The sequence below is a fragment of the Amphiura filiformis genome, chromosome 5, assembly GCF_039555335.1.
Source record: "Amphiura filiformis chromosome 5, Afil_fr2py, whole genome shotgun sequence".
NCBI classification, from domain to species: Eukaryota; Metazoa; Echinodermata; class Ophiuroidea; order Amphilepidida; family Amphiuridae; genus Amphiura; species Amphiura filiformis.
The window spans coordinates 6,786,753-6,814,647 of record NC_092632.1 but is presented as its reverse complement, the minus strand read 5'-3'; the positions used below and the strand labels follow the sequence as shown (position 1 = coordinate 6,814,647).

The 27,895-nt window shown below is 36.0% G+C and overlaps 1 protein-coding gene across 1 annotated transcript; it reads left to right on the top strand.

The window, feature by feature from the left end:
- The first annotated feature begins 1,139 nt into the window (after positions 1-1,139).
- LOC140152538 (mitochondrial import receptor subunit TOM20 homolog) lies at positions 1,140-20,170 on the top strand. The gene is made up of 5 exons (XM_072174910.1): positions 1,140-1,348; positions 10,824-10,888; positions 13,887-13,968; positions 14,605-14,747; positions 15,808-20,170. Exons 1-5 carry the CDS (start codon positions 1,225-1,227, stop codon positions 15,874-15,876), a joined length of 483 nt encoding a protein of 160 aa, XP_072031011.1. The 5' UTR covers positions 1,140-1,224; the 3' UTR covers positions 15,877-20,170.
- Positions 20,171-27,895: the final 7,725 nt, after the last annotated feature.

Sequence of the window (27,895 nt, the reverse complement as noted above, 5' to 3'; positions counted from 1 at the left end):
GCTAAACTCTTTGCCTATTTAGGCCTACTCAAGATTTTGATTCCTTAGACTTGTGCCAATTCCTTACAATTTTGTGACTAAGAAAACATGCCAAAATGCATGTTTTAATTGGCCTATTTTCCCTCAGATTGCAAAAATATTAAAATTTGAATTTTTTGCCAGCTAGCCAAAGGATTATTAGGGCTGTGCAATAATTATCAGCCATGGGGAGGGTAAAATTTGGGGGGGGCAAGAAATTTTGGCGAGCCGAAAGGGGGGGGGCAAAGGGGGGGGGCAAGCAATTTTGGCAAGCCGACTGGGGGCAAGCGATTTTTGGCACACATTCATGGGGCGCTTTTTTAATAAAACGCTCTAAAAAGGCTCAAGTAGGAAAACAGTACGGCCCGGGGGGATCACTCACATAAATGGTCTGTACGCATGCGTGACCAAAAAAACAAGTAAAAGGGGGTGTTTTTTTAGGCAAGGCAAGTTACGTGCGTGACGCGTTTAGGGTCTAAAAAACAGTGATTTTCAAGAATAAGGGTAGTTTTCTGAAACTGGACAACGTGTTTAGGGTACCTTTTCAAATTTTTGGTAAATTATTAGTCCAAAAAGGGTACATTTGTTGCATTTTCACCAGCCAAAAACTCATTAGGGGGTAAATTCTACACTAAATTACCTTATTAAGGGGCTAAATTTGCTGGTAGGGTAAAACTCGTTTAGGGGGTGTTTGAAAAAAATTTGGTCACGCATGCGTACACTGTCATATTTGAGTGGCCCCCCCGGGCAGTACGGAAACGCTTAAATATGCAAATTTTCCTGCTCGCTGCGCTCGCAACATAGGCCTACATCTAGACCATTTAAAGTTTGCAAATTGGGATCCCAAAAATATGGCATGTTCAATAGGGGGGCAAAGATTTTTGGCGGGCCAAGAGGGGGGGGCAAGCAATTTTTGGCCAGCCGAGAGGGGAGGCAAGCGATTTTTGGCGAGCCGTTTGGAAATTTCCCCCCCCCCCCGGGGGCTGATAATTATTGCACAGCCCCTTAGGATTTAGATAGGCCTATGTTTCACTCCGGGGTTTCACTTGGCAAAACAGGATAATATTTTTAAATCCCAAACACAACTTTTGTGAAGTCTCCTGCAGTCTTGACCTTTGACCTGACCAACCTCTGAGGAGCAGATTTTATTGCTGCAGGGTTGCAAAATTTTCTCACGTGAAATTTTGTTTCATTTTCGAAGCAAAAATGTTGTCAAAATCAACATTCGGTATATTTGCTGGAGTGGCAGGAACATTGTTTATTGGATACTGTATCTATTTTGATCGAAAAAGGAGGAGCGATCCACTTTTCAAACAGAAACTCAAAGAAAGTAAGTAAGCATCCCATGATTAGGGAGCGATCATTATTTATGGCAGGGGGGGATGGGTAAATTTAGGGGGGAACACGAAATTTTTTGTGGTCTTGAGGGGGAACCTGAAATTTTAGTTGAACCAGGAGGGGGATTGTTAAATTTTAAATGGAGAAAATTGGGAAAACGAGGGGAACGCGAAAATTTTGAGCGAACGCGAGGGGGGAACGCGAAATTTTTTGTCGATATTTTTGCCAAAACACCCATTACCCCCCCTGCCGTAAATAACGATCGGTCCCTTAGATGAACATGATGAAACGGGCATGATCCCTATCCGTTTTTACTTCCACTAGGGCCATGAGGGCCAGTAGACTAATTCCAATCAGCCGTCTACACTTCGCATGTACTGTGTATGCTTCGTAGTGACGACTGATTATCTTACAGCCCATATCATGACGGACTTCTGAAAAATAATCAATGCGACTTTGGTTGTGCGCGTAGCGCGACTGACTAGCGGCGCCCGTGTGCAGCGTCGCTGTATCGCGCCGCTGTGTCAAGATCGCGCCGGAACTTCTAAAAACAACAAACTCGGTCAAAAGGTCAATTTGGACACAACTGCAAGCATGCTCTATGCCACAGGAATCCTGTTGCAAAATCCGTCACTTTTTTTCCATGTAGTTTTCTCAGTCGTCAATCCAGACGGTTGACGACTGAGGGCAGCAGTCTAGAGGGCCAGAGGCACTTACATTTAGAGAATAAACGATAGGAATTTTGATTTTGCCTATCCTCTACCGTGTGATAGACGACAGGCAGGTCCAATATTTTGAGTAGTGGATGCCGGCGCACACTACGATAAAAATAGTGGACCTGCCTGTCATCTATCATAGGTAGTTCCAGTAACTGTAACTCGTCGTCAGTAGACAGCATTATGTTTATGATAAAGACTGAAGTCTTGCTGGCAGGACTACTATCATAGGTAGAGGATAGGCAAAATAAAAATTCCTATCGTTTATTCTCATTCTTAGTCAGTTAAATATTATTTTAATAAGGCAAAATAAAAAAATAAACATGTTTCACGTCCCCTCCCGCTTCCTTTTTTGAGGTTCCTCAAATATATTTTTATTTTTTTTTTTTTTTTTATTTTTTTTCAAAAAATATGTCTAGGAATTTTGTATGCTTTCTATAGCCTTGTTAAGATACTAGAAACATTTTAGGAAGGTTTTGTGATCATTGGAGGGGGTGTAACTCTCAGAACAACAAATAAAAAAGGGCCTCCTTCTTTTTCCAGGCATTATTGTATACGCTAAAACAGCCCTAATTATGGGTATTTACACCAATTTTCCGATAAAAATAGAAAATAAAAAGCCCCTCCTCCTCCTTTTTTCGAAAACCGGACGTGAAACATGTTTTATTTTTACTTGGCCTAACTGGAAACAATTTTTTTTAAAGCAAAAACTAAGTTGCCGTCATAAAAACTCCCCTCATTATAAAATGAACAAAACTTGTTTACAACTTCACGTATTCTGTTGCTGCGACTGCTAAGCGCGTTCACAGTATTCCGCACTAGTCTACGCATCCAGCGCGATACATACGCCGCACCTCTACATGTATGACGTGGGGTCGTCTACGGCCTGATAGACGGCACCCGAAATCATGCGATTGTCCAATCAGAAATGTGTCTACGAACTAGACCACTCCCATTGACTAAGAATGAAAAATTTGTTGGACATACTTGAACGATCCAGTACAAAAAATGAAAGCATTTCAATGCTTGATTTAGGGGTTCATTCATATATATGGTCGCATGTCACAAGTTGGTACCCCAAAAAAGGTGGAGGTGTTACAATTTTCCGAATGTAGGCGAATGAAAAATGTCATATTGAACCAACCCCTTGTCCTATTGAGCTACTTTGGATCTCATTTTAAAGCTAAAGAATAGGGCTAAAACTGTGCAAACTAGTACTGAAAAGTGAGTCAACCTAAATAAATGGCATCAGCTGGAATTGAAAATTGATGGGGTGGAGGAGCACGTGGATCAGGAGCATGTGGATCAGGAGGTACTATTAACATAGGAAAATGTAAGATTTCCATAGTGTTGGTTTGAATAAATTATTGTATCTTCTTAACCCCTTGTCATATTGAGCTTTTCAATGCCTCATTTTAGAACCAATTACTCAAAGAAACAAGATTGACTTCAAAATTGATCAATTTCATATTCCATATTAGTTTCTCATTACATTTTGTACCACGGGTTGCCTCTCAATGCACAGAATTCAATGCAATCACGTGCAAAAACTGCAAAGGGCCATATCTCCTTTAATATTCACTGTATCATGATAAATGTATACGTTTTCTAAAAGGAAATTGCACAAGGAAACTAATTTTTGCATTTTGAAAATGGCAGGAACTATTGTTGGGAAAATATGAATGATTAATTAAATTTTAATTAAAAAATATCAACTTTTTTTGGTGCACCCTGTATATCATGAACGCGATTACATAATTTTTTTTGAAGGGTGAGATTGATGCATCACTATGTTGTGAACATATCCTAGCACATTGGACAAAATCCAACTTAAGACATTTGTTGTGGGGTATTTTATGTGAATAAGGTCCAATTTGAGAAAAACGCATTTGAAAATTTTGATTTACATTGCGGCCTATGGGCTAATTAGTTATTAATTAGGCAATTACGCCAAAACGATAAACATTTGTGAGGTAAAAATGGTATGAGATGTTGTAGTTTTACAATATCTATAACAATTAACATATTAGAAAATAATTTTTTTGACCATTTTGATCATGTAACACAAAATGGACCACCTCATGACATACGACCATATTTTCATGACTAAACGGTTGTTTATGCCCGAGGGGCCGCTTGCGGCCCGAGGGCATAAACAACCGTTCATACATACTCGCTATATAACAGCATGCGTGATTGGTCGATAGGCGGGCATAAACAACGTTTATGCCCGGCGTTCCGGTCATAAACAAGCCGTGCGAGAACTGATGGACGCTCGCGAGTAGGATATTACGCGTCTATGTTCGCGAGCTATTTACGCAAAGCGCGAGTGATTACACGATTTCGCGCGCGTCCAAGCACGATGGACTGAGCAAGTAAACGTTTTCTTACAATTAGCGATGGAGAAACTGTTAAAAATGATAAGAAACTGGTAGTTTTTAGTTTAAAATGATGGTATTTTTAGTTTTGGAGGAAAATAACAGCAAGCAGAATGTTGCATATAATGAGCGGGGTTCATTCATATATTTTCATAACTAAAGTCACTATGCCCTCGGGCTAAAGCCCTCGGGCATAAACAATCGTTTAGTCATGAAAATATATGAATGAACCCCTAATTTAGTCATGAAAATATATGAATGAACCCCGTTCATACATACCAGAACATTTTGTGATTCTTATTTCATCAAAATAATAACAAAAAAGTTACTAAAATGCACGATTTTCCTGCACTTTTCCTACCCGGCGATCTAACATCTGGGACACCGGGCATAAACGCTGTTTATGCCCGGCTCTCGACCAATCACGCGCGCTGTTACATAGCGTGTATGTATGAACGAACCAATACAAATGTGTGTCAGGCCACTAATTTAGTCTAATTAACATGATAAAACTAGGTATGCTAGGTGAATTCAAATTTGCCATCAAACTGCATCATTTTACGTATCAAATTAAAGCCCTTGAGTAAAAAAAGCAAAAACTGAAAACATTTTTGTCATAGCACTTTTCGTAACAAAGTTACATCTTGTCAAATTGACTTTCATCAAAAAGATTCTGCTTGCAAAATTCCCCAAAACGGCATTTAGGGGTGTTTCTAGATCTTAGTCTCATGGCAATAGCAGCTTTTTTTAATGGAACTGCTATCAAAATCCCTCTAAAATTCCATGTGCGACTTGATTATCACCATAAAAAATCATATATTTGGGTCAAGTGAAGTATAGAAAACATTTATGTAGGTTTCCTTCACCGACAAATTCAAATTTCTATGTAAATATGCATTGTGTTTGGGCCCCGGTATTGGCGAATTTCGCTGACTAGCAAATGTGTTAACTAAGGGTTGCCTGGGATACCTAATAAAACACACTTGAGAACACACAATCGCCGGTCATTTCTAAAGATGCATTTTATAACTAAATCGCTTTTGCAGAAACCTGAATCGCACGCATGATCAGTGTACTAAATCAACGTCATATTTGCCTGCTGAGCATGCGCATGATTCGCTATTTTTCAAAAGCGACACGTAATAGTATCAAGAGACAAAAATTGCTGACGACCGGTATTTAGGAGTACTCACAGTACATACTACCATATTTGGTTGAGTTGAAGACAACAATGGAAGTGAATACAAGATATCTTTATCCCATGTTAAACTAGTTGCTGTTAAGGCCGTATAAAATTAATGTTTTGGTTCTCGCCCAGAGGATTTTCATGAATTGATGAGGAGGGAGGTGTTTTTTTTTTTTTTTCAATGTAAAATTAGCATTGTCAGTAGTTTTCGGTCTTCTCCAACAGTGCTCGAGGAAACGATGAGGCCTTTTTTTTTTTTTTTTTTTCAAATGTGAGATTCTGAGGATAAACCCCTAGAGTACCACAAAAGACTTGGAAGTGATGCTTGTTCTCTAATAAACTTATTTATATGTATGAAGATTTCATAAATCATTCCAAAGTCTAAAAATTGAAAAATGTAAAAAAAAAAAAAAAAAGTCTGGCTATTCCTAGAAATTGAGGAGGGAGGGGACGAGAACCAAAATATTAATTTTACACGGCCTAATGCAACTGGACGGAGGCATGAGTATTCTCATGAAGACGGCGCAGCGCATTGAACATCATAATAACCTATGCTCCACGGGTCTACACCCCATCAAATGTCAATTGTTCAAATAAATTACGTACATTCGCCCTAATATTCCATCTCCAGTCGCTACGATATATGGTCTCATTTCTGTGTCAGTTTTGGTCCAAAACGTGGTCAGAAATAGGTGCAAAAACGTGCGCAAACTCTGCCAATTTCTATCAAATTTTCGTACTTCCGGGGTCCAGACTTCTTAAATTAATGTGTTGTTGATGGCGCTAAAACATGTGGTGCCACAATAATACAAAAAAAAAATTATCATTTCGATTTTGCCTTTAAAATTGCTTTTATTCAACGTAACAATAATATTAATAAAGGAAACGTAGATTATTTATGATAAAATAAACTTAAAACATTAAAAACTGAATATTTTCAGGTCCATGGACACTACAAAACCGGAAAAAAAAACCAATTAGATAAAAATATCTAGGAGCCGTTTTTTCATTTTTTTGAATTTTGACCAACTTCACCAAAAATATTTGAAATTTGGGCGAAAATCAGGCTTTTTTATGATTTTTTTGAAAATTCAGCATTTTTTTACCATTTTTGGTGCAAATTTCTCGAAGTTGGTTGAAATTCAAAAAACTGAAAAAATGTCTCCTAGATATTTTTATCTAGTTTTTAAAAATTAATAAAAAAAAATTGGGGTCCAAGAATTTTTTTTTTACGTTAGTACTGAAAAAAAAGTGGGCCAAAAAAACGTTTTTGGGGATTTTGGGCCAAAAATGAGCATTTTGGCTCAAATTTGACCTCACAGATGAACTTATCAAGTCCTTACCATTCTAAATATGTATACTTTTATATACTTAAGACCAACAATTTAGCAGTTATGAGGCCCGAAAGTTTCCATAATTCCAGGCACGAAACCTGGGCCGCAACTCCTGTTCCTTTAATGACGTGCATTCTCTAAATTCAGTAAATTTCCATCGTCAACCGTGTAATTGAATGGGATTATTTTGAAATTTTAAAACGCTTGAAATATCACAAACAAATAGGCCTATGTTAATAAATAATATGAATACAAGCTAAAACCGTTGGGCTTCGATAATGAACCCCACAAACAGGCCCTCGAAATCTGCGGTAACGCGGCCGCGCCGTTCCCAGAAAAAAAAATTGAGGTCACAGAAAAAAAAAATTGGAAAAAAAAAAAAATTAATTTTTTTTTTTTTTTTTAATTTAATTTAATTTTAATTTCTTTTCCAAAGTTTTCGGCGACTTTGGAGAACCACTGGACCTATTCTGAAATTCTAGGATCATTCACAGTTAATTTGAAAACAATTGGAAAAAAATATAAAAAAATTACAGTTTGTTATCCTTAATATGCAAAGCACTAACTAATGTTTACCTCTTCATCTAGAACATATTATAAATGCATAGAAAACGAATGCATGTATAATAATGTGATAGATGAAGAGGTAAACATTAGTTAGTGGTTTCCATGTGAACAATAACAAACTGTAATTTTTTTGTAATTTTTTCAATTTTTTCAAAATAACTGGGAATGATCCTAGCACTTCAGAATACGTCTAATGCTTCTCCAAAGTCAACAAAAACTTTGACATGTTTTTTTTTAAATGGATTTTTTTTTTCTGAATTTTTAACTTTGTATTGTGCATTATATCAGTGACCTATCAGTCACGTAGGCCTTGTTATAAAGTCAAAAAATCGCTTCAATGAATGATCGTTATGTACAAAAGTATAGGAAACTGCATTTTTAAAAGCACATTTTCTATGTGAAGGAAGCATATTTTTCAAACTTGTAAAAACGGGTCCCAGAATGTTTTTTCACATTTCAAAGGTTGCAGTCATCAAATGATTGTGTTGAAATTGTTGCCAGATATGGAGTATAAATCCCTCCTGAAATGCAAACCTTCAGAATAGGTCTAGAGGTTCTCTACAGTGACCAAAAACTTTGAAAAAATTAAGAAAAAATGGATTTTTTTTTAAATTTTCACCTTTGTATTGTGCATCATATCAATGTCCTATCAGTCACGTAGGCCTTGTTATAAAGCCAAAAAAAATCGCTTCAACGAATGATCGTTATGTACAAAAGTATAGGAAACTGCATTTTTAAAAGCACATTTTCTGTGTGAAGGAAGCATATTTTTCAAACTTGTAAGAACAGATCCCAGAATGTTTTTTCACATTTTTTTTCATTGTAGTCATCAAATATGTGTTGAAATTGTTGCTAGATATGGAGTATAAATCCCTCCTCAACTGTATAAAAGCCTAGGGCTTCATTTTCACCTTGTTCTTTATTGTTGTTTTTCTATAAAATGTGTCTTCTGTGAAGGGGCTTACAAGGGTTACAAAGGTATGATATTTCAGAGTTTTTTTTTTATCAAAGCTCACTCTCATGCCTGAATTAGAGCCTCAGAATGGTGATTTCTTACTTTAAAAAGTCTAAAATCCATGAGTTTTTTAAGCTTTTTGAGCCCCTGGACCCCAACCGTTAAGGGCGAGCGACAAGGCACTCGCGAATTTCACAGAAAATTTAAACCAACATAGTTTAAGTTCCCAGACAGGAAATATTTTTCCTATGCCCTGCCCACAAAACTAACCGAGTATATGGAAAATGCCATACGGCCGGGTGGTTTCACAAGTTGCCGGCTCTATCATACCACTCGCCGCCTGCCTATAATCACAATCGGCATCTTCTTTCTGAATCGCGCAAGCAATTTGGATCGTGCATGTTTTAGTGTCGCCGCGCCTGCAATGTAAGCACGCAACCAAGCATAAGCAAATGAAATAAGGATTGAAATAAAAAGATATGAAAATATGCTGAAGTATGCTGGGTTTCCGAAGTTTAAACTAATGCTTTCAATATAGGCCTACTGGGGGTTTGTGTATTTTCAGAATGAGTTTGAGCCAGGGTTATAGCTAGGCAAATTTTAGTGCTGGGTAAAATCTATATGAAATGGTAAAAAAATTGAAATTTTGATAAGAATTGCTAATTTTTATACTGATTGTTCATTGATTTTGAAACATTTGAGACTGGAGTGCCGGGTATTTGGGCTCAAAATTAACTTGAGTGCCGGGTGGAAATTAAGAGTACCGGATAGGTCCGCCTGCCGGCCACCGCCCAGCGTAGCTACAACTGGTCTGAGCAAATATTATCAGTGGAAATGAATTTGCAACAAAATGCCTCGATATTGGCAACGAGTAGTGTTATATAGCCTGCTTGTGGAATGGACATATTTTGAAACGGACAATAACATTGTGGGTGGGTGAATTTAGAACACAGCAGTCTGCAGATTAGCCAAGTGATTGATCAGCATTGGAATAGTTCAAGCCATGTTTCTGTTTATTTGTTTGTTTGTTTGTAAACTATTGTTTACTTGTTATAAATATTTTGTGAATGTTGTGAAAAGCAAGAACAAATTTTTTTGTCTCACACTAGTAATGCTCTTAAATTAATCTTTTGTCTAAGTTTTTCTGTGATTGTGTGAGCAATGTTCAATTATTTGGATGGAAACAAGTACTGAAATTTAACGCACTGATATTCCATTAATCCACTCTGCAGCCTACTCTCAATATGCCTTACCGATTAACAATAACTTGGTAGGGTATTTTCAACTCCTGTGTCAGGTTATTTACTTATTTAATGAATGTCATAATTTTAAATAAATTTGCTTATATTTAGCATTTTCCATCCATTTTGTAGCATGTACATTTGTACACAATCTGATTAACTTAGGTGATAGAGTATGATCACCTCTTGTTCTGCATATAGTTTGTTTCATGTTATTTGCACATTTATGAATATTAATGAGATCATTTGCATATTCTTTTTATTTACTAACCTCTGTTATATTTTACAAATCTTTGTTGTGGCAGCCACCTTAATTGTGAACCATGTAATTTTAGTTAAATTTGAAGCCTAATTTGATCAACTTTTAACTTCCAAAACGGTTAATAAATTAAACCAAATGGTTCAAGAAACATTATAATGTGCACATTTAAAGTACCACAAATGTTTACATGGCTTGTAGCCCTCTGGCCTGTAGCCCTGTGTATCTATGTCAAAGTGTTTTGTTACACATCTTCAAGTAACCTGTGACTTCTGTGTGAATGCTCCACATTCTTGGGCCCCTGGAGAACCAGATCAAAGTGCTTGAACAGTTTATTTTTAGCATGGATAAAAGTTTGAAAGGAGTAATGTTCAATTGGTTTGTGACTTGAAAAAGATATGTTGAGTACATGTAATACTGTACATTGTTTTATTCAGTAAATTCTAAAAATAAACTGCTTTTTAGTATGGTTTTCCAGAAATGTGGGTGTGGTGGACTGGTGGTGTAAATGTGAGAGTGGTGTGTGTGAGGTTGTAGGTGAGGATCTGTATATTTGTGACCGGATTAACAGCTTCAGCTTATTTATGAAATGGGTTAATAAATGCATCTTTTGTCAAATTATTGCTCAAGAAATTGTATAAAATAATGTACAATATACTGGTACTGAGATGTTGATGCATCTAATGCACACCTCCCTTGCATAGTTTCTGCATGAAACGCCAACATCTCAATACCCATGCATTATTTTGTACAATTAACCTATAAACTTGGATATTTTTAAGTTTAGGTCTGTCGTTTAACTCTGTTTGTATATTTTGCCTACAATTTCAGAGCGTTCCAAACAAAAGAAGACACAACAGAGAGGAAGGGGAGGAGCTGCAGCATCATCAACACAGGTAAGGTCAAAGGTCATGGCTTGTTCCTGGGTGAATCGTGTGTCAATCCCGGGGGGGCCACTGGTCATTGACAAGGGGGTATCATGCGTGGCCAAAAAATCACGTAAAAAGGGTCTTTTTTCACGATCAGGCACTGTACGACGTATCGTGAATAGGGTGTCAAAAACATGGAAATTAGAGAAAAAGGGTATCTTTTTCACAACAGATTTACGTATTTAGGGTCCGTCCAGACTCCAGTCCTTTATAAGTTTCATGTCCTTCATGTTTATCCCTAGACTTGACTGTGTAGTTCTCTGTTTAGTCTCTTCTTTAAGTCCATAAAGATTGCCGACTTAGCCCAGCTGGCCCTGTTAATATTTTTCCATTAACCCATTCAATGCTACACAACCCTACAACATTCAATGGTGATGTACACATGCAGTACATGTACAATGTACATGCACAGCACGTGTATACTCTGATTTTAAGAGTTTCAATTCTCCTTTATAAAGTCCAAAGTTTCTCATTTCATTTTAAAATATTTTTACTGTTATTTGAATTTTCTATCTTGTATTTATGGATAAAAATAAAGATTTTAAAGCTAATTTTCATGTTGTATACAATTATTTAACCACCAATATCTATGGAAGAGGACTGATTGACTTGACCTGTGACCTATTATCCACAAAATAAATAAATAAAAACATGCATGTTATTATCGTCAAACGTATCAGATTTTTGTCAGAATTTTGTCACAATAAGTGATCTTGATTTTATTTAAAAAAACAAATTTTAAACTTTTGAATAAAATGTGAAAACATCTTATGAATATTAAAAGGTATTGATGGATATGGTGCAGAATTAAAATACGTTTTTGGATTGGTATCAAATTCTGCAGTCATACACGAATCCTGCAAGTCTTGGATGAACTGATTGAGCATCATGCATCTCAGTCGCTATTTACCAACTTATTTTCATCCTAATACTTTATTCAACTTATGAAATAATACCACTATTATTCATCCGATTCCTTCCAGAAGTAGGCCTTAATTGTTGTCATTTTAAGCTTTTAAAATAAATCATTAATAGGGCCTATGCACTTGTCATCTTTTCGCAATAAGGCCTAGGTCATAAAAAAATCTGACCACTATTTTATGATTTTTGTCTCACTTTGAAACATGATTTGTAGCCTTGTAGGTCTATAATAATATTTGGAGGATGGAGAATAAATTGTGAAACTTAATAATAGGGCCTACAAAAATGATATTAAAACATTTCTTGACTTCTTTTCTCTATTTTATTTTCTTCATTGGTGTTTTTTCTTAAGAGTTTTGTAAATTTTCTTTTCATTTAATACCCTCTTATTAGGCTCTCTGATAGGCCTACTATAAATCTGCTTAAAATAATGTAACGTTTATTTTGTAATTTTAAAATAGCCATATTCTGCCCTGGTAGCAGAGCCATTCTGAGTTTACTAATATTAAAGAAATCAATGAAAATGGAGCTTCAAGTAGTATTAGGCCCCCGGATTAGGCCTACTTGCTTAGTGTCGAAAATATGTTTTACTTGCTAAGGGGTAAAAAAAAAAATGCAAATACTTGTTTAGGGTAGGATTTTACACTTGTTATACTTATTTAGGGGTGTAATCTCAGTTGTTGCACATACTTGTTTAGGGTGCTTTTTGAAACTCCATGGCCACGCATGATACCCCCTTGTCAATGACCAGTGGCCCCCCCGGGGTGTCAATATTGGAACAACCGATGATAGGTGGGTGCAGGCTGATCCATAAAGGTCCACATTTTGCCATTTCCAATAAAAAGGTCCAAATCTTGGTGATAAGTGGTTTTAAAAAAAGGGCAAGTTTTTGGGGTTAGGTCCACTTTTTACATAAAAAATCCAGAGGATGTTAACCCAATGGGGTTTCTGACCTTGGTATGTCTGGCTTTTGTACACATGTGGCACAGATGACCATACCTTGTGTGGGATTGTGTGCAAATATCTGGTGTTTTCATCCTTTTATTTAACATTCAAAACATTGAGACTTATGAATAAAATTAATGCAGTGGGACATTAAGAATGTTTTCTATAAGAAAATCCAATTTAATTTGATAAGTCTCAACTATTAGCTGAAGCTTGTTGACTGCAATTTTAAAATTACCATTTTGTGTGTGTGGTAATGGGGACATTGCCTTTAAGATTAGGTTATATTGATCAAATTTCCCAATCATAGTGCATTGTAGAAATGCCTTCAAGCCGCCTCTGTAAAAAAATCTGTGCAGAAGGTGGAAAAGGGTCCTTTTTTGGAAATCCTGCACATGACTCAAGAAAGTGGGGAATTTGGAAAGCTCCTTCCCAGGAAATGCTAGTGTTTTGAGGGGAATTCTGGTATTTGGAGGGAAATTGTACCTTTTTGTATATAAAAACATGCAATAAATTGTGGGAAATTTAGCTTGCTTCCCAGGAAATTAACGTTTTTTCAAGCCCTGGATCCTGCACCCCTCCCCCAATAATAAATTCTGCCTATGGGCATGGTCAGGTGGTATAATTTATTGGGTGGGGGGACCTGCCTAATAGGATTACAATTTCTATACACTTTGGAATCCAGGAAGGAAATTGATCTTTTTAGTAAAACCCATAAGCCATTGCTGGTAGCACTGTGATGTGTCACGCCAATGCGTACACCCGTACCTTACTGCATTCTTTCACAGCTTTGAAATGTGCAGTACAACAATAGTTAGCTAAATGATGTGCACATTAGCATGACATCAAATGAAGACATCTCAGGTCTACCCACAAAGGTTTATGGGATTTACCGAAAAGGTGCAGATTTGATTCACAGCTCTCTATAGATAGTTGACTCGGATAAATTGCTAGATTGCCCATTTATGGAAGACAAATTAAATTACGAAATGCTTTGTGTTATTTAATGAGGCAAATAAGCAAAGACTTGTACGAAGCCACCGGTTTTCCTTGTGTTGACCTGAAGTGATCCATGTTTTGTTTCTGTGTTTGTATGCAGTTACCTGATCTCAAAGACCCAGAAGCTGTGCAGAAATTCTTCTTGGAACAGGTGCAACTAGGAGAGGAACTCCTTGCCCAAGGTATAGTTACTAACTTGTGGTTTTAAGTAAGATTTGAAAATTAAACATTATACATGTACAACAAAAACAACTTATTTTACACTTGGATCAAACTTTGCCGAATCAAATACTCTCTATTATCGGTAAATACTACAAAATTACATTATGAGTCGATTTTTATGGAAAAATCTAACTTACATAGTTCTTGAAATGAAATTAGTCTATAATTTGGCAATGAATGATTGGAAGTACATGGTAAAAGTTATAAAATTATAAAAATTATAAAAGTTTTGTCCATGCAATTGATCGATCATGACAGCATGGACATTTCTGCATCTTGTTACTTTTCATAGAAAAATATTAGGGCATTTATTACAGGTGGTCATCTATTACAGTCAATACTGTAGTAGATCTTGTGAAACAGAAAGTAACCTTTGTCAAGATTAAAAGCAAATATAGTTTGTCTGAAATCAGAATTTGATGTCAATTTCTACATAATGTTTAGCTAAAACAAAAACATAAACATACAATGATTTCCATGGCTGAAATGTATGTACACTTTGTTGCAGCAATTAGAAGTATATATCATGCAGTGACACAATTATGGTTTGCAAATTGATATTGATGATGTTTGGGTGTTGCTTGTTCATTCCCCAGGTGACTTTGATAATGGTGTAGAACATTTGAGCAATGCAGTAGCTGTGTGTGGTCAACCACAACATTTACTACAAGTGCTGCAACAGACACTTCCACAGCAAGTCTTTGAAATGTTGGTACAGAAATTACCTGCAACTAGTAAGGTATGTAGAAAGACCTATGACCTCTTTTAACCAGTTTAATGATACCCTCCCATCACAAATTTCAAAGCTTTGAAATGTTGGTACAGAAATTACCTGCAACTAGTAGGGTATGTAGAAAGACCTATGACCTCTTTTAACCAGTTTAATGATACCCTCCCATCACAAATTTCAAAGCTTTGAAATGTTGGTACAGAAATAAGGCTTGGGCGATATTGCACCCTGCGATATATCACAATATTAAATCCTTATCGCCATGACGATATGTAGAAATAGTGGCAGGCAATATACTTATACTTGGTCTCTCTTCACAATGTTGGTACACAAAACTTACTTTTGTTTGGTAGATAGAGGACTGGGTTCATGACCTATGACCACTCTTTAACCTCTGGCCTCTCTTAAACTATATAGTTCAACAGATACTTCCGCAACATAAAGTACCCACAAGTATTTGTTTGTGTGAGGACTCACAACCACATTAATACAACTTTGAAAAGTTGGATGGATTATGCAGACAAATAAGTGGATATTTGATATAAATTCATTAAATAAACTGCTAAAAATTCTGCCAATCTTAGACTTACAGTTTGTGGATCTGAGTATTTACATGTAGCTGTTCAAAAGAAAACAATAAAATAATAAATATTGGACACTCCTTGTGGACAACAAAAATTTTAATTTGATCAAATTGTGTAATATTGGAATAAGGCCCCAGAAAGAGTTTACTGTAGAACAAGAACATTTTCAGACTAAATGAAGTCAATTAATACACAAAAATATATGCAGAAGCAGGTGTTTTATTGGTTGAAGGAACTTTCTTTATACTATTATCATGTGTTCATAATGGGCAATGGTTGCATTGAACTCTTTAATTTACAAAATTGTAATTTCAAAAGATCAGGTTTTGCTGTTTAGTTTTGAGATGCAGGAATTCTTTTTTTTAGCCTCGAACATTTTTTTTTAAATTTTTGGTTCTGAACTTTTGGGATGGACAGTGGGACCTAAGATTGTAACCCACATGTAAGTAGTAATATATTTCATGTGTCTTTTCTTTTTATTGCAGAGAATATCCAATTCCATCGCTGGCATACAGAGTGGTCCTGGTGTACTGGTAGAAGATGAATTAGAGTAACAGTGTCCCCCATCCTGCCAATACATCCCACCACAACATTGGTATGGCCAGAAAAAAATAACAAGTGAGTGTTGCTCCATAGTCCATTGAGAGTTGGCTCAGTCGGTTGGATTTTTGTTGTGCAATCAAAGTTGCATAATAATCATCTAATACCAAGTAGTAAGAAGGTGTTGCAGTTATAAAGCACTATATGACTTTATTCATATCTTGGAATTTGTTCAAAAAGTCCAAATTCAGAGTTTTGAAGACCTTTTTTAAGAACAATTAAAAGCTCAATAGATTTACAGAGGAAAACTCCTGATATTCCAAATTAGGTTGACAGTCATCTGTGCAGTAAAACACTATGTTATATTGAATTGACTATTCATATGTCAGGAGAACATGTTGTTGAGCAGATGTTGTCAGATGTGGACATGTGTCTTCACATCAAAATATTGAGATAATCTCTATTTTATTTCTGTGATGAATGACTGTTTAAATCGACTTACTACTTTTTTTTACAATTTCAAAAATTAAGATTCACTTGATATGGACAATTTTTCTGGCCTAGCTTTAGTGTTGGAATAGGGTTTGATTTCATAGAGCTGCAATGATTTCTAATTATTTGCTCAATTTGAAGATTTGGAATTATTAACCCTAACCATACCAAAAGCCACAAAAAGCTACAAGAGCAAGAAACCGCAAGCACAAGTATTCCATGTGATGCGCTTGCGTCATCATGCGAAAAGCGCTTATGGTGATGGAAAGCTTGGCTGGCCAAGGCAATCCCCGTAGCAAGGTATGGCCGTGAGCGTGTCTAGCACCTGAGGGGTCGGGGGTTCTAAACCGCACCTGAGAAAATGAAAATTTTCTTTCTTTCCTTCCCCTCAGCCAAAAAGCCTCAGCGGAGTTGGGGTTAATCTACAAATTTAAGAAATTTGGGAGTGTTTTGCAAGCCTTTATGAAATTAGACCCTGGATTTATAATAATTTTATGTACAGTTTGTACAGAATATAACCTATACTGCTGCTTTTTATAAAGAAGGCTGTATTTAAGGGGATGCTTGTGACATATATCTCTGCAAATACACCAGTTGGTTTCCTACAGCTTTGTCCATTCAGCACATCCCACTGACCAAAGATGCAGACACAACAAGTCAAGATTGGATTCTCTGGGGTTTGAGCATGTGACATTTGCCTTGAGTTGTACCATCATCAGGTATGCCACCCATGAGCTGTACTTTATTCTGTGTATACCCAGCAAACACACAAATGTTTTTAAGATGTTATAAACTGGTGTATAAATGCGTTTTAGTTTGGTCAAAATGTTTTTGTAACATTTAAATGTTGGGTTAAATTAAGGTCCTGAAAACATTTTGAAAGGTTTTATATGAAAAAACACTACAACATTTTGTTGCCAAAATGTTATTGTAAAATATATTTATGGCAAACATTCTTGCAAAATATTTTGTCAACACTTAAATAACATTATTTTTTATGTTTTGAAAAGTTTTCAAAAATGTTTTTAATTTTATCAAAACGTTTTTTTACCCTTTTATATAACCTGACATTTAAGCATTTTCTGTCAAACATTTAATGTTTGCTGGGTGATGCACCTTTATGGATAGTATTGAAGGGTATGTCGGATAGAAGTGGCGTACTGTATTGTACAAGAGCTCAGGAACTTGAATTGGCCGCCTTTGCAATTGTCATAAGTGGTTGCTGTGCTACCACTGCTTGGAATTTAGTGGCATTATGAGGGGAATTTTATGTGGCCATTTTGTCTCTGTAAAAATGAGATTTGGTGCAGGTTGGATTGCAGCTGAGATTATTACGTTGCTGGAAGTGTAAATACATTTTCAGCATTTTGCTGTTTACATAATTTGGTTAAAGGCACTGCCAGCAATTCCCTAAATAAGAAAAAAACAAAAACAATCAAAAGCTCAAGATTTTTACATTTTTGTAACAATGATAGGTCTGCTGATTATACTCTGCAAGTTTTAAGACGTGAAAGTGACCTAACCAAAAAAAATGTATCTTTAGACTTTTGCTTTTGTGGCTAAACTGATGAATGCAGCATTCACTCCCATACATGTACTATAGTGAGCCAACTGCCAAGGCTGGACAAAAATAATTGTGTGTTTCCGGCTGCATGTGTCTTGGGAACGAATGTCAATCTGTTGACAAATTATTTTATTTAACATATATGCTGTTGAAAAAGTGGGTCGGCCAGTTGGAAAAATAAATGCATAAAATATTTTGACTTCCATTTAAGTAAAAAATTCGAGTGGATTTTTGAGAAATATTTAGGAAAGTGTTTCTAAAACTTTCATAATGTATTTTCACCAGAATAGCGTTTCTGTGAACAGGCTTCAAATTTTCAAATTACTTTGAGCCAGCAGCCTAGATCTGAAGTAGGGTCAATCGGAAAAGCTGGAGTCCTACAAATAAATATTTGTTCTGGCACTCAAAATCTTTCACTCAGCGGTTTGAGGACACATTCAGTCGGGTAATCGGAAACAAATAAATATTTTGTCCCGCCTTATCACAGCGAGTCATGGTTTATTTCGAGTATGTTTCTATTGTGTGTTGTATTAAGTAGTTGGCCCTGCTTTTATCAAGGGAAAGCAGTGTATACATACATTATTTATAAGTAATGCTTACAGAACTGGAATCTATGGCCATCAGGAAAATGGATAACCTATAAGTTGATGCTGGGTGTTTATGTGAATGCCACATTGCTTCTCAGATTGTAATGTATCTGTGAACATTGATTGTAATATTTTCAAAGTTGTTGCTTTAAGAATTCAAAATCTTGAATCTTGTTTTTGATGACATATGCCTATGTGAGCTGCAACTATCAACTAGGATATTTATCAAAATGGTTTGATATTATGATTTCTTAAAGTATTTGTGCCATTTCTGTTATGATGTGCTACATGTACATAGTGATTTTGATTAAAGGAGATAAAAATAGCATGTAAGGTCAAATTTCATAGGAGTTTTAATGACGTTGTGAGTGTAATTCTAAAGTGTGTGTTTTCTTTGTAAGCATGGCTCAAATAATTTCAAGTATTGTAAAAGTGGTCATTTTCATGCGTGTAATTTTTCGTGAAATTTTCCACTTTTACACGAAGTTACCTATTCACACGACCTACATGTAATAGGCCTGCTAGTGGGTATGGCTGTGGGCAAGAGGTATAATGAGAATAGTTGCTGATTGCTGTGGGTAAACAAGAAGCATTTGTCAACTCGCAACACATGCTGTAAAGTAGTTCACTTGTACAAAAGGTTGATCATGATGTACATAAATATGCATCATATATTACTCTGCTGACTGTATGCAGGGTTGCCAAAACCGTGATTTGATAGCCCAATTGAGTGACTTTTTAAGATGTTCCTGGCAACTATTGACAATTTCCTGTCACATAAGAACAAAATTGGGCTACATTTTGACATTGGCACCTGCAACTTTTGGTAGTATCATGTCCCATAGAAACCAATGGTTAAACAAAAAATTGGGCGACTGTTTGATGATTTGACCCATGATTCAGACTTAAAGTTTCGCAACCCCTGCGTGTTGGTCAACGCCATCGGTATATTGAATTTCAAGGGAATGCTAAAATTAGTGGAACATTAGATCAATCATGATATGTTTTTATTACCCTTAGGATATTGTATTTTATTCTATGTTCAGGTTTGTTTTGTTAAAATTCTTCCATATGTAGATCTATCTATTCCAATAATGGGTATAATAGTGCCAAATATTATACATGTCAACATTGTGATTACTTTATTGTATAAATAGAACATGATTGAACATGACTGCAGGGTTTTCTTTTATTTAATTGGGACTTTTTTGAGAAATTCCAATTTCAATCATAAAAAAATAGTTCAGGATACATGTGCTGTTTTCTTACATCAGTATTAATGCACAATTTGAAATCTCGCCTTATAGAAATTGGTGCAAGCACAAGGATTTGTGTAATGTCAAACTGTTCACTTGTTATTTTGTTTCAAATTTGGTGGCCATAGGGTTCAGGTTCATCAAGCTATTTTACCAGGTTCAAAACATGATGGGCATGGTCATTGGTTATAAGAATCAGAATGGGTTCTTGATAATCTATTGTGCAGGAATCTTACCAAGAATGGATTATCTGATTCTTGCTCAATTTGAAATATTTAACTAGTTAGGAACTGCGATTTTAACAAGTCTGATTTGCCTGCATCAACCAGCAATATCTGCTTTGTAGTAAATATGTACACATTATGTCAACACTTGAACAACTTGAGCAATATTGTAAGATTTCTAAAAATTCATGTTGGCTTGAAAAAAAATGGGTTTTATATATACAAATTCAAAGTATAGACCTCTGGAAAAGGCAACCGTTACTACTAGTTTCACAGCATACCCTCACTTACGATCATTGGGTATACCGATCATCAGGCGGATAATTTGTCATGGTTTCAACTTAACAGTAATGCATATACAGGTATATACATTCTGTGGTGTCAGAACCATGACAAAAGCCACATCCAGCACAAGTCTCTACTCCAAAAGTAGTCGAAAGTGCTCAACCACTATAAATAGTGGGGGCGTTGAGCACTTTTAATTCCAAGGTTTTATATATATGCATGTATGAGGACTGAAAGTAAGTCCAAGCCATCTCATGAACAGAGATGAGAGTGCTTATATTCTTGGTCTTGTTGGATTACCTCTATGATATTTGGGATGAAGTGGGTGAAAATAATCAGCTGATTATTACATGCTGAAAGTCAAACATTTGGTCATGTAAATTTTGTTTCTGTGATTCAGAAAATGTATTAAATAGTAATTATATGCACAGTTACAGACATGTGTATAGTTTTAAAATAAAATGTTTAATTATACTTTGCACATTAGCAATGATAGCTGTGAATATCATACAGGGTAAATAAATGATTTAATTTTAAATAAATCAGTAAAATGTCCGCTAATGTGAAAGCCAAAACGTCATGCACTGGTGTTTTAAAGTTCTGTGTCTTAGAGTTTTGTGACAAAATTGTTTACTTAACAAACTTCACAACTGTTACTAACATTATGGTAGTATTCAGTATTTGTCACATACGATACATTTTTCACGTTTTGTCTAATGTTAAGAATTTTTGAATTGGTTAATGGTGGTATAGACTTACAGGTGGGTAACCTGGTTATCAGCCTCACCAACACCCTCTCACCGCCCCCACTTTACCCCCATCAAAATGCAGACTTGGGTATCAAGTGAAAGCTCATGTGTACATCCATATTAAAAGGATACATTTGTTGAGTGCTTAATATGTCTTGTTTTACGTAATAGCTTGGAATAAATACCAGACGCATCTCAAGTGGAGGTCACTTCAGATCATCCCTAAGACATGTGGTTTAGGAATACAGAGAACAGTATGTAAAAAGTGACAAAGTGCATCCTTTTGATATGCATGTAAACATATTTTTCTCAGTCCAGTGAAAACTTGTTCCTTTAGACGATTTGAACAAAAAAGATGGTTGCTTGGGGGTACACTACCCCAGAAATCATGCACTATTCTATGGGCCACTGTGATGCAAATACTTGTTTTGCTTCTGTATATCAATCCAACCCGCTGGAGCAATGTAACTAAAAACTTGCAATTTAGAATGGTTGGGTGATGACTTCACTAAGGCTTCACTCAAAGTCAGGTAATAATCTTCTTCTTGTGTTACAATTGGAACACTCACCTTTAATAGTATGATCATAATGCAACTTGAGATATGAATGAATGTACACATAGGAACAACACAAATTATTGTCTCTTTTATTTTATTTTCAACTTAATAATAAATAAGTCTTGTCACCCCATGTTCATATGGTAGCCCCTTTGGACATGCCACTGAGGCAAAATACCTCCATCCCTACAAATAATCATGTTCAATACATGCATCTTCTTTGACATTTTTCCCTTGCTCACCCTCTTCCTTTTTAAATGAATTTTTATTTCAACACAAATATGGCTAAGCAATAGCATATCAAACAACAATAAAAGACTTGTACTGAAAACCTGAGAAATGTAGCCATAAGTTTCAGGCAGTTCAACATGTTACTGGAAGTCTTATGCTGTCATGATAATATTTTAGTAACATACAGGCATGCCTAGAAACAAAAAATCCAGGAAGCTGATTCTTTTGAAATTTTGATATCTGGAGGGAAATGTACTATTCTAAATAATAAATAGTGGGAAATTATGTAATTTTGGGTTTTTACTGGGGAAAAAAGGGGGCAAGAGTTCTGACTGGGGGCCCCTCAAGGCCCCCCCCCCAAGTTTAGTGCAAAAGGCCCAATCTACAATAGCTGCCCTCAAATAGGCTTTCACAGGTCTATTCTATAATTGTTTTCAATGCAAATTGTGTACACTGCCATTCTTAATAAATGAACATTTGACATAGCATACAATAGTCATTTGTATAATAAAGGGTTTACAAAAACAATATCCCTGCCCGCACATTTTGACAATTTTAAAAAGTCCAGAAATCTATGAAAAGAGGAAACAGTTAGCTAACCATCCATAGTTGTCCTTTTTCAAAATCATTTATCTTTTTTCCAAAATAATCACATTATCTAAAAGTTGTGTTTTCAGAACCTCTGTAAATGCAACGTGTTTTTGTTAAATTTACTTATTATTTTCATTTATTATAAATTAAGTTACTGAGTTAAAAGAAAAAATATTTGTTGGTACCTTTTCAAGCTGTTTTCCAGTAATTTTCCTGCGGGATTTTCAAATCGATTGGGGGAATTTAAAATTATTCTTGATATTTTCGGTGAAATAAATCCATGCTGCTATTACCTTGATTACACAATAATATGCAACAATAACTACACTCACCAATATAATTTTTGTAAATCGAATTTTGGACAAATGTTCATGTATAAGACTAAGTACACCATCAAATTTCTGAATTATATAATGAATGAAAAAAAAAACCGGGGGAACAAGAAAAACTAGATGGCACAGCTGTGTTTGAGCAAACACTGATACTTCTTAAACCACCATGACACCGTCGATCCACCATGACATCCCCTTAATTAACGCAGCAGCATAACACCCCTACCCAATGTCGATACACTTTGGGTAAGATTTTGACAATTTTATGCTGTGAGCACCCCATAGACACTGGCTAATGTCAATGCATGTGTGCAAGTGGCGTCACTCTGTTATGTTGTTTGTGGCAGAGGAATCATTTTAGACAACGTTTGAGCATTTTATGCTAATTTGCATATAACTCAAAACGGAAGCGCCCAATGAAAAAATAAATCGCCTAAATGTTGCTCATGAAATTTGCCACATTTTGGTACCAATGACAATACACTTTGAACAAGATTTTTATGCTAATTTTAGACCGGAAGTGATCCCTTAATGACCTCTGACCCCAAATCTGTGAGCACCCCATAGACACTGGCTAATGTCAATGCATGTGTGCAAGTGGCGTTACTCTGTTATGTTGTTTGTGGCAGAGGAATCATTTTGAAGATTTTTTATCTTGGACCGGAAGTGACCCCTTAATGACCTTTGACCCCAAATTTGTTAACACCTAATAGACATTGACTTATAGTAGGGATGACCAATGAACCATCAACTTGATTAGAACACTCCCATAGACATGCAGGGAGCTCAACTGTGCACTGCTTGCACAGACATTTCTAAATTGAGCTCATTCTTTCATTTTTCATAATTTTTCTGTAAAGATTGGAGATGTTAATGCCAATTATGTTTTGTAACTATCCTGCAAATTACAGCATCATAACTTATTTGGTTTTTCTGTAAGTGTGAGTCAAAATTGGTCCATCTCCACAGTGCGCTTAATTGCCAGTGGCCCAGTGCAGCACTGCTCAGAATGGCACAAAATATTCAGATGAAAAAGATCAGGTGAACACCTTGACCTACTGAGCTGTAATTTGGCAGAGTTGTTGTTATTACCTCTATCATACTCTCTGTAAAAAGGAAAAAAAACGGACAAGTAGATCTCGAGTTAAAAATTAAATCACCAGCTTCCCTTTGGAATTTCCAAACACCTTCGAATCATGTTAAATAGACACCTTTCTGAACATAAATGTGAAGTTTCATGCTCATTTGTTGTATTATTCACCTGATCTCAACCCTAAACATTTTCTTATATTTATACCATCTGCACTGACTTGCTGCTATACACGCACAGGAGCTGTACTTTTAAAATACGCGCCTAATCAATAATGAGTCTTTCACTCCATTGTTAAAGTACTGTCCTCCCTGTAGCATATGGAATGACCAGTCCCTGGAGTGTGATGGTTTTGTAGCACATGACAGTATTCATTCAAGCCTATCAAGGTCTGTTATTAGCCACTTGCTGAATGGCTGGGCATTATCAGCTATCAAAGAGATACCTTATGCTGCTGCCAATCACAATAGAGGTTAAACATTTTGTTAAAACCCCAGAAGTGATATCAGGACAAAGCTGTGCATGTTGGTACTTGATTGTTTGGATTCCTATGTTGAAAATCCCTTGTAGTACATTAGTATTTTTCTTATGTGTAGTGTATATTGTTGTGGAAAAAAAGTTCACCTGGACTTTGGCCATTATGGATGATTTTTGGCAAATGTTTTCTAAAAGCATGATTTCAGTGCCTCGGTTTGAAGAAATACTTAATGTTATTGACTAGTAAAGTGCCATTTCATAAGAAACCCTTTGATACTTTCACAATATGCTTGTTTCATGTTTGCATATATATTAAAATAAAGAAATATAAAAGGTAAATATATGCTTATACCAATTTTGCTCACATTGCTATATTTAGACTTTGTCAATTTATTTCGTTCCAATGACCGGTCAGAATGGGAAACTTTGAAAATTCATAATTCGAAAAGTTTTTGACCGATTTTGACCATTTAACCACCAAAATACTTCTGTTGATGAGTTCTTTCCAGAAAACAATCTTTTGTAGCAAAAGGGGCAACATGAAATTATGATGGTCATCCCTACTTATAGCAATGCTTATGTGCAAGTGCCGTTCCTGTACTATGTAACTTTAGACAGAATTTAATTTTTGAATTTGTTTAAAATTTCAGACCGGAAATGACCCCTTAATGACCTTTGACCCCAAATCTGTGAACACCACATTGACACTGGCTAATATCAACGTCATCAATGGCATCACTGTACTATGTTATTGGTAGAAGAAGCATTATTAGTGTCAAAAATCTGTGAACACCCCAAAGGCACAGCGTAATAACAATGCGTATGTGCAAGTGGCGTCACTGTGCGATGTTGCTTGCAGAAGAAGAAGCAGATTGACAGAAGAAATCGACCAAAAACAATACAAGCCGGCCTTCCAATCAATCCAGGTTTTACAACTCAAAAGTATTTCATAGTACAGCGCGCTAACCGATTACGCCACGGAGCTGCTTACTGAATGTAAGGCCCTGACCATGCAGCTTGGACACAAGTGTCCATTAGTAGAGAGGTCATTTTCCGAAAGTCATTTTCCAAAATTGCTAAAATGTTGCTTCCATGATATTTATAAAGCCAATCCAAAATTGGCCAAAATTAGGTTCGGCCCTTTAAAAAAAAATTTAGATTTTAGTTTATAATTTTAATGTTTTTTATTACTTTTTCTGCGTGTAAATTTCATTTCAAATCTAAATTTGGTCAACAACATTTTGCTAAAAAGAACATCTTTCCTGTAAAATCATAAAACATCAAAACTGTCCATTCCTGTAGCCATCTAAATGCCTGTCAAAACAAAGGGCATTTCGTGATCCACAGCATCATACCCCTACTTTTCGCAACAACAAAAAATGAGATTTTTATATCACTAGAAACCTCTGGCTACATAATGTTTATGTGCAATAATTTGTTTGCAGATTAATTCGTCTAGCAAAGATATCGTTAAATTTGAATTTCGTTTTGGTATACCAGAACGAAATTACAACACATCATGGAGCAGTGTAATACAAATAATCATGCATAACTCGCAAACACCAAATCGGAATCAACTGAAATTTTGGGAATAAGCTTTTTTCGTGAATATCTACTGAAAAATGTCACCAGATATCTACTGAAAAATGTCACCAGAAATACTTCCAAGTGAAGTTGGAAAAAGTCTTAACAAAATCAAGACTCGCAAGGCAACACACCCAAACGACATACCATTGAAAATTGTGAAAGAATTTGCTTTTGAACTAACTCACTCACATTTTTAATTTTTAATTCATGTTTGGAAAACTTCATCAATTACACCAGTCCCTAAGGTTTAAAATGCCAAGACTTGATAAACTGAGGCCTAGAAGTCTCTCGAAGTTGTTTGGTAGAATATGGCAATTTGCCGAATAGTTCCACCACGCATTATTTAGTTGATCTTGTCGCCACAGTCCTTAGAGGAGTTGATATAACTTATAAGCCAGGCCATTATGCGTCATGTGCAATCGACTTCGCTAAGGCCTTCGACAGGATCAACCATAATGTAGCAATCACAAAATTGATTGATATTGGTGTTCGTAGATCTCTAATACCGGTCATATGCAATTTTCTAACCAATCGTAAACAGACAGTTAGGATCCAAAGTAAGTCGTCTACATCTCTCCACGATATGGGTTATAGTTCCACAAGGGACCAACTTTAGCCCAATAATTTTTTTCTGCTGTGGCAAATGACTTCCATTGATGCACCACTGCGGTGATAATATGTTTGTGTGAAGTCCAATTTGTGTCCAAAGGCAGCTCCCAATTGCAAAATGATCTTAACCAACTTGGTGCAATGAAAATGATGGCAACATCCTACACCGGAACAACGATATTGATGTGAACAATTTCAACGGCAGAAAGTTGCATCTTTCGGTAATGGGTACACGGAATCTTTTAAGGAACTTAAATGAAACGCATAAGATAGTATCAACAAAGACAAGACCTACAGAATCGGAACCATCAGAGCACAGGAAACCAGCAAGAAGAGACTCGCGTGGCTATCAAAACGAAAGAAGACAACGACCGCACATGAACCAAGAAAACAGACGCAAACGCGATGCCCGGTGCAATTTCTGTGGCCTGACAAACCACGAAACCAGTGACTGTAGACATCGTCGCCCGGTGCAATGTCATTCTTGCCATGAATTCGGACATAAGTCATATTATTGCCGCGAAAGCTACAACAGACATGAACATAATGGATATTATTACCAGGATAACCGCTACTAGGATATAGCAAGCATCGTGGAATGCACGAACTCTTTTTCACCTTTAATTGATGAACTTGAATATGTTGATGATTATGATGATTGTGTGTGTATTGATAATAATGATGTGTTTAAAAATGATGATAAAGTCACAAAACCCAAAAAACGCCGTCATAGACGGGGAGGTAAGAATAAGTCAATTAGAAATAACTGTACACAAACTAAAATTAAACTTGCTTTCAACAATGTAAACAGACTCCATCCAAAAGTTCATGAAGTTGAGAAGTTAATTAATGATGAAAAATTTGATGTTTTTGGCATTGCTGAAACTTTCTTTAAAGGAGATGATGGAGTTAATATACAAGGTTACAGATGGGTGGGCAAAAATAGAATTAATAAAGGGGGAGGGGGCATCGGTCTTTTAATTTCTGAGTCGACTTGTGTTGTTATTGATGACGATGTCTTTAATTCATTCACTGATGAGTATGAAAGGTTGTGGGTTAAAGTGTGTTTCGATGATAAACCAATGTATATAGCAGTAGCGTATTTCCCAGGTGAAGGTGTTAACGCGGACTTGACTAATGAATTATATGGTCAATTACTTTCTGAAGTTATGCTCATTGAGGATCAAGATGACGATCCAGATATCTTGATCATGAGCGACATGAACGCCAGAATTGGCCGGGAAATTTCACTTTGGGGATCCTGTATTAAACAGTAATGGTGAACGCCTACTTAATTTTCGTGATGATTCAAATTTAGAGATTTTAAATTGTACTAAAAATGTATTGGTAAAATAACTTGGTCTAGAGGTAACTTGAAGAGTACTATTGATTATATGTTATG